At 40.2% G+C, this 15,590-nt stretch overlaps 1 protein-coding gene across 4 annotated transcripts in view; it reads right to left on the reverse strand.

Moving 5' to 3' along the window:
* Positions 1 to 1,907: 1,907 nt before the first annotated feature.
* EPHX1 (epoxide hydrolase 1) overlaps positions 1,908 to 15,590 on the reverse strand; it is a 42,425-nt gene continuing 28,742 nt past the window's right edge. For 3 of the 4 annotated variants that reach the window (XM_043511677.1, XM_038394201.2, XM_043511678.1), the window contains 6 exons: positions 14,640 to 14,867; positions 13,153 to 13,282; positions 12,126 to 12,340; positions 8,167 to 8,275; positions 6,706 to 6,831; positions 3,251 to 3,997 (listed from right to left, as the gene is read on the reverse strand). In XM_043511677.1, the coding sequence (XP_043367612.1) occupies positions 3,772 to 3,997; positions 6,706 to 6,831; positions 8,167 to 8,275; positions 12,126 to 12,340; positions 13,153 to 13,282; positions 14,640 to 14,867 (1,034 nt within the window). In that variant the 3' untranslated portion in view covers positions 3,251 to 3,771. Of the gene's footprint in view, positions 2,902 to 3,250; positions 3,998 to 6,705; positions 6,832 to 8,166; positions 8,276 to 12,125; positions 12,341 to 13,152; positions 13,283 to 14,639; positions 14,868 to 15,590 lie in introns of those variants that run through there. The other variant, XM_038394203.2, reaches the window with a different exon arrangement.

Raw genomic sequence — 15,590 nt, forward strand, 5'->3', positions numbered from 1 at the left:
TGCATTTTAAAGGGGCCTGATTGTAACCAGGTGGTTGCTCAGTACTGTCTGCAAGTCACGCCTCTTTAAGCTGTTACAAGTTGGACCATGATCAGTTATCACTTTGGAAAAGCATGGCAGTGTTCTTTTTCTATACCTTCCATTCACCTGCTGGGAGAGTCACTGCCTCCATTTACACCTCAGTTTACCACTCTGTAAAATGGAAATAATGAGGCCCTTCTGTGACCATCACCTATGGCAGTTTGAAACAGCAGCTGATTCTTTTATTTTGAGGTGGAACTGTTGACCTGTTAAACTAGCCAGGAATACAACATTCTGATTTGCTGTCTTCAAAGCTCTAATTAGAACTCACTAGAGAGAGAGAATCTTTTCCTTTATTTGACTATGCTTCATGCAGTCAGCTTTGGGAAGAAAGGCAGGATTACCTGAAATGTTGTAATTTTCATTTGCTCCCTTAAGATGGGGTGTTTTGCATGAATATAGTCCCGGTTCGTGGAAGGGCCTAGGCACAGTTAGAGCCTGGTAAGCTCTACAGTGCACTTTGCTGCTGGAATTGGTGTCCCCTTCCTGACAGGAATTTAAGAAAGAGGAATTATTGCAAAGCTCATGCTGTGCACAACTCGCCTCTAGGTAAAAAGGGATCATTCAGCACTTGTCTGTGTATAAATATAACTAGCTGGAAAACAACCAACGAAGCCTAAATGGGCCTAATTCTCCTATAAGCATCAGTATAAACCCTATCATTGGTCCTGGCATTATATATTCACTGTGAATGGAAAATTTACAGTAAGGGAGGAATTTTAGACTTCAGTTATAAGAATCACGTCATTGCAAATGAAATGAAGGGCATCATTTTCCGTGTTTACATCAACGGGCCTGAAATCAAGATGGATTTATGCCTTGTCCCTTTGACTGTACCCACCAGAGCCTTTCCTATCCAAACTCTTCCAAGCAAAGATTTATCTTCATTTAATGCATTTTGTATATTGCACCTTCTGTAAGTAATAACTACTTTTTCAAAGGCTAGGGTTGTCTTTACATCAGAACTGGCTGACCAGACTAGTATCTTCACCAAACACCACTGTAAGACTTTGTTTTACAGAAAATGAGGTGGAGGAAAGGAACTATGTTAATGAAGCTTTTCAGCAGCTAAAGAGCTCGGATCCTGGATCAGAGAAGCAGTTTGTGTTTGTGAAAGCCATGGCTACTGCTTTGAGGATCCTTTTTGGAATGGCTTAGGATAGAAATTATTCAGCCAGGTGCTGAGAGGAGCTCTTTTGCTGGGTGAAAAATTTCACAAAGAACAGAATCTACAACAAATCAGCTACTACTCTGATGAATGCCAAGCTGCCCAGCTGGCTTAGGAACAAATCCCATTCTTTGTGAAAGGAGCTATTCGTCATTCTTATTAGCATTATTCATCATCATTGCATCACCATCATTAGCTAATGGAGAACATGAAAATTCAAAAAAAATGTCTGGCTCTTCTTTTGAACCCTTTAGAAGTACAGAAGAATATGACCAATTACCATATGCTCCCGATAATGAGTCCTCCATCCAACACTGGGATATAATTTGCTCAAAGCTGTGATAGCCAGATATCAAAACCAGCTGTTAAGGTCACACCAAAGTTTTGTCCATAAAAGAGGCGATGCAAACAGATCTTCTTCATCACCATATTTGGATAATGTCAAAACCTGCAATTCCGACACTATATAGTTTGCTATATTAGGTTTTGTTATAAATAAAGCAAGAAGCGGACAGCAGGGTGTGTTGTTTCGTTTTTTAAATAAACTGGGTACGCACGTGATAATGATAGTGACAGGACACAGATTAAAGTTTTAGAACTACTACTTTAACTGTGTTATTAGCAGGTATGATTGACTAAAAATGTAGTTTTCACCATATATGTTGGTAAGGTTTGCATTTCACTCTTCCTAGATGAAGAAAAGAGTATTAGCTCCTGCTGCAACTGTATTTCTGTATTTTAGAAACTTGAATAAGACAACGGGAACATTTGAGTCAAACTTAATTAAAAATAAAAAATTGACAGATATTTCTATTGATCTTTGAAAAACCTAAATTTTATGTCCAGATCTGGTCAGTCAATTCCATTTTCTTGTAGCCTTTACAGTGTCTCTCTGTAAAAGAAAAAAACTTAAGATAGAATTTTATATCAGTTTTGTCAATTTTCTGTCTCCTTTGTTGTACAGGATGTCGTGCCCACTCATTTTCTCTCAGTGGCTGGTGGGGCTTCATCATCGGTGTCTCAAATTACTCAGTGCAACAAATGCTGAACCATCATCAGGAACATTTAAAAGAAAAAAACAACTGTCTCGTTAAAGACGGTGCCTGGGAGGGCTGCTGTAACCTAAGAACTTGGAACAGACTCATCTACTTTCCTCTATCTCCTTTTGTTCAGACCTGACCCCTAAAATTAGAACTACACCAGAAAGAAGATGAAACTGCTTCTGAGCTTTCCACTTACTCACATTAGAAAACTGATCTGGAAGGCATCATATAGCAAACTTCACTTCCACTTATTTTGTCTGTGCTGTGACTGATCAGTTCCCTGGGGAAATATTCATTTATATTAGTATACAGCAGTGTTTCCTGATGTTGTAGCAGTTGTCTGCATAAGCAATAAAGATGTGAGAGGGTGACCTATTGCCCTGAAATGTACAACCACACGTAGGGGTAGGAGGGAAGGAAGACAAATATGAGTGTCCAGAAGCCAAGGACTTAACCGAAAAAGGAACATATCAAGGCCTGCAAACACCCTCTCATCCCCATAGGAAAGCACTTTCACCACAGTGTATCCGGAATAACTCAAAAAAGGCTCCTCCCTGTAGAAAATTCTTTCTAGGAACAAGAGGATGATTCTTCATTTACGTCCTGTGCCTGCAAGCAACAGAGAATAGAGTGAGAACACAACAGAATATTTTACTAATGAAAACAGAGGTAAAGCACGTGCAGATTTTATTGCTCGTGTCCCTACTGAGCTGGGGTACCGTCAGCATTTGGAGTTGTCTGAGCTGAACTTTTTTGAAAATTTCCCTTCCATCCCGGACTCCCAAATTCTCCTGTTACTGGTTAAGTCATCCCATCATGCCTAGCAGAAATCTCATTACAATCAGATTCCACAGCATGAAACGTACTGGAATATTAGCAAGGGAGGAAGTAAGCAAAAACCTTCCAGGTCAGATTTTTCCTTTTGCTCAGAACAGAGCTTAAAAATTCACCAGAGACGTTTAATAGGCTTTTCTTTATTGAATGATTAACTGCTGCAGTAGTTCAGTTAGTTATGCATTAAAATGCTACATTTCCCACCTTTCAGTACAGAAATCTAATGCATAGTATTAGCAGAGAAGTGAAGCCATAACCCCTGAATATAGATCATCATCAGCTGAAAATCTCAAGATGCCATATAGTTGTAGTAACTAAGGAAATTTACTCCTCCAAAGACATATCTAAATCAAATAAGATCTACTCCCCCCTGCATCTCCAAAGCAAAGAGAATTAACAGGTGTCAATGCTGACATTCAGAGTTCTGCATGTGAAGAGACACATTTTCATCTTACATTCTTATATTGTTACTCTTCACCAGCAGAGTGAACTGAAACTATTATACCCTAAGTATACTACCTCTGAATAAACAGCTGCTCTATTTTATTTTTTATTATATCTTCTTCAAGGCAAGTTTGCATATCATAACACAGGCCATACTGAAGTTACAACTGCCTGAAGTTAAAGGCACCTCACATGGGGGAGCTATTTTCCCTTCTCCCGCCAGAGTTCCTCCTTTTCCACTCTCCTCACAAATTGCTGAATATCTGCGGCAAGAAGTTCCGGTTCTTCAAAGGCTGCGAAGTGGCCACCTCGTGGCATGAAATTGAAGGAGATGATATTGATGTACTTCTGCTGCGCCCAGGACCGAGGAGTGTGCAGGACTTCATTGGGGAAGGAAGCAATACCTGTAGGCACTCGCACAGGGAGCCTGCAAGGGGATAGAGAAAAGAGAAAATAACTTTTGTCCTTCTAGAACACCTTTCAATAGCGAATCAAAGTGCTTTACAAACAGGTTAGCAAGACTCAGAACCCTGCTGAAATAGGAATTATATTCCCCTTCTACAGACAGAAGTTAAGTGACAACTGGATAGTGATAGAGCTAAGAATATAATCCAACTGACTCCCAATCCCTGGCTCTAACCACTAGACACCGTCACCTCCAATTCCTGAAAAGACTTTAAAAGGATGTGGCTTCAAATTTTATGTAAATATAGGACCTGACTTCGTACAGTTTGTGAAGTACTCTCAGAAGGGGCACAGATACTCAACACAATTAACGTTAAGAACAAGGGGGAGGGAATGCAAGCCAAAACAGGGAAAGAACAGGTTAAAGAATATTTAGAAGATGGATGTATTCAAGTCAGCAGGACCTGATGAAATAGCTCACATGATACTTCAGAAACTAGCTAAAGCAATCACTGAACTATTAGCAATTATCTACAAGAACTCCTGGATGACAGGTGAGGTCCCAGAGGACTGGAGAAGGTCACACATAGAACATGTCTTTAAAATGCGGAACAAAGAGCACACAAGGAATTACAGACCAGCCAGCCCTATTTCAATACCTGGAAAGATATTGGTACAATTATTAAACAATCAACTGGTAAGTATCAGAGGATAATAGTGTTATAAGGAATAGCCAGCATGGATTTGTCAAGAACAAATCATGACAAACCAACGTCACCTCCTGCTTTGACAGTATTACTGGCCAAGTGGAAGGGTGGAGGAGCTATCGACATGTGATGTATCTTATTTTAGTAAGGCTTTCAACGCAGTCCCATGTGACATTCTCATAAGCAAACTAGGGAAACATAATCTAGCTGATATTACTGTAAGATGCGTGCTCAACTGGGTGAAAGACCACATGCAAAAAGAGTAATTATCAATGGTTTATTGTCAAACTGGGGAGAGCATATCTAGTGGGGTACTGCAGGGGTTTGCCCTGGTCTGGTACTACACAATGTTTTCATTAATAACTTGGGTAATAGAGTGTAGAGTATGCATATAAAATCTATGGATGATACCAAGCTAGGACAAGTGCAAAGTACTACACTTGGGAAGGAAAAATCAGATGTACAACTACAAAATGGGGAATAAATAGCTAAGTGGTAGTACTACTGGAGAAGATCTGGGATTATAGTGGATCACAAATTGAATATGAATCAACATGATGCAGGTGCAAAAAGGGCTAAGGTTCTGGGGTGTTTAGCTTAGAATGCTCCAAGGGGTTTTCGGTAGGGATGATGGGATGAAGTTGAACAAAGGTAGATTTAGGCTCGATATCAGGAAATATATCATAGCACTGAGGTCGCTCAGCCTGTGGAATAGTCTCCCGTGGGTGAAACTCTCCCATCTATGCCATTTAAAACTGGACTGCACAAAGTACACAAGAATGTACTGTAAGGAACAATTCTGCAGAGGCAGGTGGAGTGGAAGCAAATGGTTATGATCTCAAGGGTCCAGTTTCTAGGATTTTATTTCATTTATTGTAAACCAAGGATGTAAGGACCAGATTTTCAAGGTATTTAAGGTGCTAAAGATGCAAATGGGCACCTACTGGGATTTTCAGATGTTCCTAAGCCCTATAGACATCTAATTCCCACTGATTTCGATAGGGCTCAGGTATTTTTGTAAATCACACTATTGACCTATTTGCATCTTTAGGTGCCCAAATATTTTTGCAAATCTGGCCCTAAGTCCCATTTTCAACAGTGACTTAAAGAGGCTTTTTTTTTTCCTAAGGCCAGGTCTACAGTAAAAAGTTAGGTCGACCTAACAATGTTGCTCAGGGGTGTGAAAACTCCACATCCCTGAACAATATAGCTAAACCAACCTAACACCTGGTGTAGACAGCGCTAGGCCAACAGAATAATTCTCCCCTTGACCTAGCTACTATTAGGGAGGTGGATTAACTACTGCAATGAGAATCCCCCTCCTATCACTGTAGTGAGCATCTACACTGAAGAACTACCATGGCACAGCTGCACCATTTCTACTGAATATGTAGCCAAAAGTACAAAGGTCAGTTAGGCATCTAACCCCCATTGAAAATCAATGGGAATGAGATGCCTAATTCCCAGTGGGGTCTTTGAAACTCTTCCCCTTTAGCACCTTAGAGCCTAAGTACCATTGACTTTCAATGAGACAAAGGCTTCCATATGCTTGTCACTTTTGAAAGTGGGACTTGAGCCCTTTTGAAAACTTCACCCCAAATCAAGATAAGCAGGATAACAAAACCAGATGACCAAGGGTGTAAGCTATGTAAGTGAACGTTGACTACAAGATTCAGTCAAGATGGCAAATACAATTTAACTCATTAGCTGAACTAGGGTCTCAAATTGTTTACACACACACACACACACACACTCTCTCTCACTTCACTAAGGTGTAAACATGGTAATTCTCACCAGAAGTTTAACAGAAGAGTTTCTGTAGTGAAATCTCTTATTTCTGAGCAATATACTGCAGCACATTTGAAAAATACAGTAAAAGTCAATAAGTAGACTTGTCCAATCAATGAACAAAATACATACTGTGATGCAGCTTCTCCCCCACAATATTCACTAACCCACACCGTGTCACTAGCACACTTGTAAGTGCAAATTCAAGGAGGAGCATGTAAAGAAAGCCTCTTACTTCTCATGTTTCTGTGTACCAATCCCTTTCCCGAAATTCTCCTTGTAGAAACGCATTGCGGAAACCATGCAGCCTGGCACCCAATAGAGCATGACGTTAGTGAGAAGGTCATCCAGAGAGTACTTCCTGAAAAGGTCAGCATAGAAATGGCCTCAGGAGAGTTGAATGTAGTTTAGTTTTTGGTAGAATAATCATTTCAAATCTTTATGGCTGTTTACTTTGGTTAAATTATAAAAATTAAAGCAAAAATGGCTAATGAAAAATAGTACTAGCACACTAATTCAGAAAGGACTTGACAATTCCTCACCCCAACCCTCCATTCCTACTAGCTCAAGTATTTCAGAGCTACCCCAACTATTTTAGCATTGCTCATTCCTGCAAGCCCAAACATTTTAGCACTCCCCCTTCTTGCTAGCCTGAGTATTTAGCACTCATATAGACATGTAAAGCCTAACACTTCAACATCCTTACAAGAGAGACAGACTCCAAAAAATATCCCAGCTCCAATAACACTGTCAAAAGAGACCACGAACTAGCACCACCTATATCGTCCCTTCAGTGAAGAGGGAGACCAGAAGAGCATGTTGGGCAGCTTGTGCCATTTATTTTCATAAATCCTAAACATTAACATATGTTTTCAATAAAAGACTAAGTTAAAAAAACTACAGAAACTTGGCCAGTCTTTGCTATGAATATACCCCATACCCCACAGTAAGCCTGTCACAGGGGAGACGTTATAGTCAAATAATTTTCACTGGCCTTTTTCTAATGTGCAGTCTGGCTCAGCTTCAGCCAGATAGCTCAGCAAGTTTTAGGGTTTCTTTAGAATCTCACACACAGATTTCTACCTCAAGCCAAGACTGACCCATTAGTAGCAAACTGTAAGTATACATTTTTATGACAATGGTTATCTTAAAGTAAATAAATCTATAAAGAGATAAAGATTTGCACTAGATTGAATCAGAAATGGTATTTTGTAAGCAAAAAATCTTTGGTGTTTGGTGTAAAACAGATTCCTCCTCCCTCCATCTTCCCTGACATTTTCTCTGCTTTTTTTTAAATATATTAGTACTAGTGAGAGGTGCCAGAATGACAACCATAGAAATGAAAGTCCTCTGCTTATCCATAAAACAGACACCACATGGGCAGTGGCAGGGCAAGTTTCTTTCATACATTGCCAGGCCATGGTAAAGGTACACTGGAGGGATCACAGATCCCTCGAGGGTGTAGTTCAGTCTTCAAGGCCCATTCACTTTTGGCCTCTTTTCTATGATTGCCAACACAAGTGTAATTTTATGCTATTCTGGCCATACAGTTTCCTTGCAGGATGGCAGGTAAACCAAATTACCCCAACAGAGCTTTGAGAGACTAATGTGATCTAAACGTAAGTCTGGGCTGAGTGACCTCCTCTAGAATAGGGCAAGAGGCCAATGGTGAGTCAGAGGAAGAGGTTGTTCCCACCTTTCTAGACCGCCATCCTCTAGTTTCCGGAATTCAGGATCAGTCCACGTAGAAAACTTCTCCAAGATGTATGCAGCCAGCCCCACCGGAGAGTCATTCAGGCCACAGCCTGAAAAGGAGAAAAATTAAAAATAAGTCTGGCATACCCTGCTATTAATCTCCAACTGCATTAGAAGCTCCCCATTATAGTACAGAACAGTTACAGCTGTTGGAACAGCTTTGTGAGGGTGGGGGGGAGGCGTTTTAAGCTATCATAAAGAGAACAAATCAGAACCTATTATTGTCTAATCATTAAACATGGTAATAGACTCAGCATTACTCGGATACCATATGTATTTAAAATTAAATGTAAGAGTCGTATTTCTAATGGCTTTTTCTGCAAGCTAATAAGATTAAGCTTTATGTGCCAAATAAGATTTGCCTCTATTATTAAGTGGAAGCTACTTTTAAATACTAAGAGTATTACTGGGACAAATTCTGCTTGCCTTAAGGGCTACTTGTATGAAGAGAAGACAAGCAGGATTTAGCACATTGTATCAAACAGAACAAACTCTTTTTAGGGAATTCCGTCTTGTCCTATATTACAAATACCCATTGCTTTAGAGTTTGCTTTTCACCATTTCTGCTCTTTATTTTCTGCACTCAGCTTTGACAGTGAATTTACACCTGCTTCTAGGTTTTTGCTCCCAAGCGAGAATATGTTAACATTGGGTGCCATAAGGGTTTCTCCTAGTTTTCAATGATTTTGGGATCCTGACATTTCGCAGCTTCACAAAGGCCCAATTCTGGCTTCTAAAGGATGATACTGAAATGAGGAATGAGCATCTTTAAAACCCCATCCATGCTTACGGGGTTCATGGATGAAATTATGTTAGCAACAGCTTTTATTTAAACATGGATAATGCTAGCAAAGTTTTAACCATCTGGTGGCTGAGGCTTAAAAAGCAAGCTACCAAATGTTGTCATAATAGTATTTAGCCTGAATATCACACTTTCCAATTTCACTGCATAGGCATGCAGTGATCCTTGTAACACCATAGTGAAGTGGGCAGAGTAGATCAGTGTCTCCATTTTCCAAATGGGAAAAACTGAGACATTGTCTCCACTAGAGACATCTGCAGGAGTAAAGGACCATTGTTCTCTGATGCTCACTTGAAATGCAACTTCCATGCACATCCCAAAATGCTTCAGTCAACTGCAGTGAACCAACAATCAGTGCATGTTTCCCCAAGAATTTGTAGGCATAAACTCAATTAAGTGCCAATGTGGATAAAATATAATGGCACAAACGGTGAACAGTCAACTGACAGTCAGATGACCGCTTACTCAGCTAGCAAAGCTCCATAGTTCACTGGCTGAGAATCCCTGTTCTGCCCGTCATGCCCTCCCAGTAGCATACCCTTTTCACATCAGACATCCCACTAAGCACTGGTTTCCCCCACTTGACCAAGCCCCATCCAGCACACATATTATCCTTCCCCCCGGCAATGCTCCCTACCACAACTCCACAGGTGCTCAGCTGGCAATCTAGCCTCTGCCATGCCCTCCCCTCAATATTCCCCTACCACCACAATTCCAGTAATGCCCCTGGCTCCAGCTCTGCAACTCCTGAGTCACCAAATTACCAATGATTCACAGCCTGAAAGTTCCACTCTGACAAATCATAGATAATTTGTAGGATCAAGACTCTCAGCCAGCAAACCCCACAGCAGGAGAAGCAGAGCTGCCAACTGCAGTCACCTGTCAGTCCATCAGCTATCCTTAAGCATAATTTAATTATTGACTTAAGTATAACTAAGGTATATTTGCAAATGGTTAATGTGGTATGAGAAGTCTATGTATTATGAGAAGTTTATGCATAAATCGTTTTTTTTTTTTGTAAATATATTTAAAAAAAATTAAATTTAAATTAAAAAGTTAATTGGACAAAATAATTTAATTAGTGACTAGTAACTTTCTAAAAAAGAAAAAAAAATCTCTGAAAGTAAGCCAGAACTTTTTCCAGGCACTGTGGACTTTTAGTCTGAGGTAACCATTTTGATTATATACTGCAGCATTCTTAAAAAACAGCTATTATTCTTCAATATAATTTCTGTGGCTACATTTTATAAAAAAGCATTACAGCACAATTTTTTTAGTGCAGTGATATTTCACTCAATCTCATGTAATTTAACTGAATACAGCTAAGGAAACTAAGTGTCTTATTCTGCCTTCTAGAGTCAGTTGTCCCATTCAGTTACAAAAGGCGCTTTTAAATGGAAGCACTTGGAGTGGGATTCACAAGGGAGACTTAAGCATCTAATTGCCACTTCAGGAACCTAAGTCCAACATTTAGTCCACTGACATCCACAAAATCCCTGTTCTGCTCCTGCCCAACACTGTAGGCTCCTAATTTTCCACCACTAAGGTCGTTGAAGAGCCTAAATTTCAGCATGTGCTCAGCTGCCTAAGTCCTGAAAGTGCCCAGCAGCTCGGCACCCAACTCATGCCTAAACCCAAGCAGGATTCACAAACTAAGCATTCCCCACTTACCTTGCCTTTGGGGCCTGATCCTGTAGATGTGATCTGAGCACACTTTTAATCCACACAAAAGATACAAGAGGAGGAGGAGACGCTGCCCCCTGCTCCCCATATCACATTTAGCCTAGTGGTTAGAGCACTCATTCGGGTATGGGAGACCTGGATTCATCTGCCTGATGTGGAGCAAGGACTTAGGTTCCTCATCTCCAAGGAGAATGCTCTAACTACTTGGCTGGCAAGGGAGGGGGTATTCTGGGTAGGTGTCTCAATCTCTGTACCACTGTGGGTGAGCACTGCAGCTCTTAAGTCTCCCACTTTTAAGTCTCACCTGGACTTTATCAGAGTGGCCTAGCAATCTGAATGAATTAGATAGTCTATGAGGACCAACCCATTGGTATAATAATAAATGTGGCCGTTTTCAGTATCAAATGTAGCATCAGTTTAATATCTGATGCATTCTCTATTGAGCGACTACACTTCTTATCGGGAATGTGGTAGTAGGAATGGACTTTGCAACCCCATAACATCATAATAGAAGTGGACAAGTCTTAATGGATATGTATAAATACATTAGTTATATAAACTAAAAAACATGCTAACACCATTTACAGAGGGTCAGGCACACAACTGCATGCCCAGTTTTCACTTGCAAGTTACTTATTTGTGCATTAAAAAGGGCCAGTTAGCTGCACAGCTGGCTACATGTGCACCTAAATACTTGATATGCATGCACAACCCTGCTATCTGCATGCACAGAATAGGTGCATACCTTTTGAAAACACAAATCTCCAGTATTTTTTTCCCCTGCAAACACTGATTTTCTGCACTTTTTCTGAAATGTAGTCTGTATTTAAGAAAAATATTGAATAGCTCCAAGTGTAGTTTTCCCTGTGATCACAGGATGAGTGCACAGTGCTGTGGAGCGGAGCCCAACGCGGGATTATTCTTTTAATCCCAGTCCTGTCCCGCCTTGCACCACCCACTTCCATATTGTTTCTTGTATTTTTATCCTGCTTCCACCCACAAAAACCTTAGATCCCGCAAATCCTGTGAGACAGATTCCCCCACGCTACTTAAAAAACAAAACAAAACACGGTTGGTTAAGCTACTTATATATATAAATGGAATTCAGATAAAATTTTTACCACTAAAAGAATAAAACAAACCTTGCTTAAACCATGTAAAAAAAATACCTTAACTCTTGTTATAATAGACATCAAATCTCTTTCTACCCCTTGCTTAAACGTAAGTATTAAAAGTTTTAAAGTGTTTTCCTGCAAATTACTGCAATCTGTTTTTTTTGTCCACCCAATCCCGCCTGCAATAAAGTATATTTTACCCACGCCCACTATTATGGCAGTGAGTCCTGCAGGACCCATGGGATCCCAGTCCTGCTGCAGGGCTCTTCTGTGGAGTTTTACAGTAATAAGTCTTTTTACCAACAGTGTCAGGCTTTGTAGCCTGTATGTGAGCATAGCCAGTCTCCATCAAGATCCTATAGAGTCCCTTTTTCAGGAAAGGAAACATCCGCCTGACATCTTCATCCTGGAAACCAAACAGTCCTGGGAAATAACGTCCCAACAGAATGGACAGCAGCTGGGTAAATCTCATGCTCGTAACTGAAACCATATTTAAGTGAAGGCCTTTCACGTGGCTAAACACAATAAAAAATACAAATTAATAAAAATAATATTTGCAAACTAAATTACAAGTATTTTTAATCCATAAATTTAATGCACTAGATCAGGGGTTGGCAACCTTTCAGAAGTGGTGTGCCGAGTCTTCATTTATTCACTCTAATTTAAGGTTTTGCATGTCAGTAATACATTTTTAACGTTTTTAAAAGGTTTCTTTCTATAAGTCTATAATATATAACTAAACTACTGTTGTATGTAAAGTAAATAAGGTTTTTAAAATGTTTAAGAAGTTTCATTTAAAATTAAATTAAAATGCAGAGCTCCCCGGACCGGTGGCCAGGACCGGGCAGTGTGAGTGCCACTGAAAATCAGCTCGCATGCCGCTTTTGGCACGCGTGCCACAGGTTGCCTATCCCTGCACTAGATACATTTTATCTAGTTCCAATCACAGTATTCTGTTGCAGCTCAAAGCACTGGCACCCTCATCCCAGCCGTTCAGGTTCAAGCTGCAAGATGAGTACACAGCTTGATCAGTTTCACAGTTTAGTAGGACAATGTTTATTGCACAGTCCACTAGACTCAATTCCAGAGAAAAGGGTTCAAATGCACATACTGGGTCCCTTGCTAGACCTGATTTGTGGCCATGCCAAAAGCACCACACAACTGGCCATCTCTATTTGAGAGAAGCCCAGGACCTGAGCGGAAATGGTGATCCAGGTCAGGTCTGTGTGCAGAGCAATCCAGAGGGGAAAATTACACACTTCCCAGGTAAAGGCAAGTCAGGAGACCCTCGCATGCACATTAAATTTACTATTTAAAGAATACTCACTTGGGAGCTATCTGGGCCAGGTTGGTACAGATCAGCCAGCCCCAGTCACCGCCCTGAGCATAGAATTCATGGAATCCCAGCCTGAGCATCAATTTATAAAATATGCAGGCGGCACTCACAGAATTAAAGCCTGTGAAGAGCAAAAGACACCAAGTGTTATCGACTAACAGTTACCAACTACCACACTGTATAGACAATATTTTTTAGTGGTGCTGTCAAAGCCCTACGGGGCGAACAGCAGTTTTCCCTTGCCGAGCTTCCCCCGCCCCGCCAGTGCTCCACACTCATGCACATGCTCTACCACAGGGTTAGTGGTCTCCCTGGAGACTACAACGCTGCTCTAAACTAGCCCCTAGTGGGTATTCTTGAGCACTGCCACTGCAACGTATTCCCACAAGGAGGAGAAAACTTCAGGTTAGCCAGAGCTGGAAACTTCAAGCCTCAACAGTGATACAATGGTCCACTGCCATGCCTTGGGTCATTTCCAGAATACACACACTCTGTGTCAGTCCCTAAACTTGTTGCTAACATAAGTCACACATACATTATTGGAGAAGCTGCCCAGCTTTGGAAGACCAAACAAACTTCACTTTCCTCTTGCCTCCCCCCCAAAACCACTCGATGAATTAACACTGTGCACTCTATTTAATAAATGACAGCACCTCCTGTTACAAAGCACAGCAGACAAGCTGCTTCAACAGATAGAACTGATAAGGATTGGCCTTTCTGTCCTTATTCCCTTCCTCAGAGGCTTCATGGCCCTGACCTAACATGCAGTCATTTAACTCTGCTTTCGTCATCCAAGTGTTATTCTGATCTTTAGGATATGAAAGCACGTTAAAAATAGTATCTTGTTTCCACATTTGTTTGAAGTGACGTTAACAAAATATCATATTTAAAAATAATTTCTTAGTTGCATTATTCTTTAACTGCGTTAGGTTTATTTTTCACCATTTATGCTGTTTGCTTACTTTTTGTTCTGAACTCAGCTTGACTAAAGATACTAGATGGAACAGTTACAACTAAAAAAACTCCACCATGTGTGGGGGGAGGTATTGTTTGTGTTTTTCATTTACTTCATGAGGTTTCTCTTCATATTAACTTTTATAAACCCTTTTCTGTTTTAAATAACTATCTATACATTTTTTTTTCCACCAAATGCATCCGATGAAGTGAGCTGTAGCTCACGAAAGCTTATGCTCTAATAAATTTGTTAGTCGCTAAGGTGCCACAAGTACTCCTTTTCTTTTTATCTATTCATTGGCCCTAAAATTAAGTCATTTTAAAATCACACCGATTTCACTACATCTCATAAAAGTGCCTTATATCTGTACAATAAATTATTTAACTTGATTATTAACATGTTATCTCCTACTCTGCATAGAGCATCAAATTAATACAGAAAATGCATCAGCCCCTAAGGATTACTTTACCACAAGGCCGCTATCTGCTGTATTGATATAGTTTCCACTCCATTCACAATATACCTTTTTTGTGTGATGCTTCCGAGAAGCCATAGCCAGGGATTGATGGGCAAATGACCTCAAAAATATGTTCATCACTCAGGCCATGGCTAGCAGGATCCGTCAAGAGAGGGATAATCTTGTAGAACTCATAAACAGAGCCAGGCCAACCATGAACCATTAATAATGGCTTTGCAGAGCGGCCCTCAGGCAAGCTGGGAGGCTTTACATGAACAAAATGGACATCAAGGCCTGTAAAAATAAATGAATAGATAAATAAAATATGCAAACACACACACAAAAGCTTCTGAGGCAATCATAGAGAACTGAGGGTTATGAATAAATCTATTCATGAAGTATTTCTGGTGACTGCAAAAACCATAATTATTATAAACAACACTCTGCACAGCTATGGATCCTTTTATCTAAGGATCTCAAAGTGCTTTACAAGTGCCAGTTAAGTCTCAACAGCCAACTGAAGAAGGCAAATATTATTTACAACAGATTAGCAAAATGAAGCACAGAAGTTAAGTAATTCATCAAAAGTCAGACAATGAGTCAGTGGCAGGAATGGAACCCAGGAGTCTGAATTTCTACACATTTGAACTTGTTTTTTATCATGCTCTCCTGCCCATCTTAATAACAATTACTAATATGAAAATTATTCCTTCCAGTGCATTGCCCAGGATATCCTGTCCTGGTCTTCTTCAAGTCTACCTGTTACACTGTAAGTCCTTTTTAAGACAGCGTCTCTTTGCTGGATGCTACACAAGATAAAAGTACACCGTCAGTACTTAAATAAAGGCGCCAAGTTCTAACCACTAAACGGCACTGTCTCAGTGTGACAAACCCGGAATGCCTCTTAGGGTCAGTTGCTCCATTTCTAACAACATGCATTTATAGGTTCAAATAAAAAAAGGCATCATCTTAAGCCTGAATTTTGCTTTCATAGATTTCTTAATATGGGACAATTGT

The sequence above is a fragment of the Dermochelys coriacea genome, chromosome 3 (genome assembly GCF_009764565.3).
Source record: "Dermochelys coriacea isolate rDerCor1 chromosome 3, rDerCor1.pri.v4, whole genome shotgun sequence".
Taxonomy (NCBI): Eukaryota; Metazoa; Chordata; order Testudines; family Dermochelyidae; genus Dermochelys; species Dermochelys coriacea.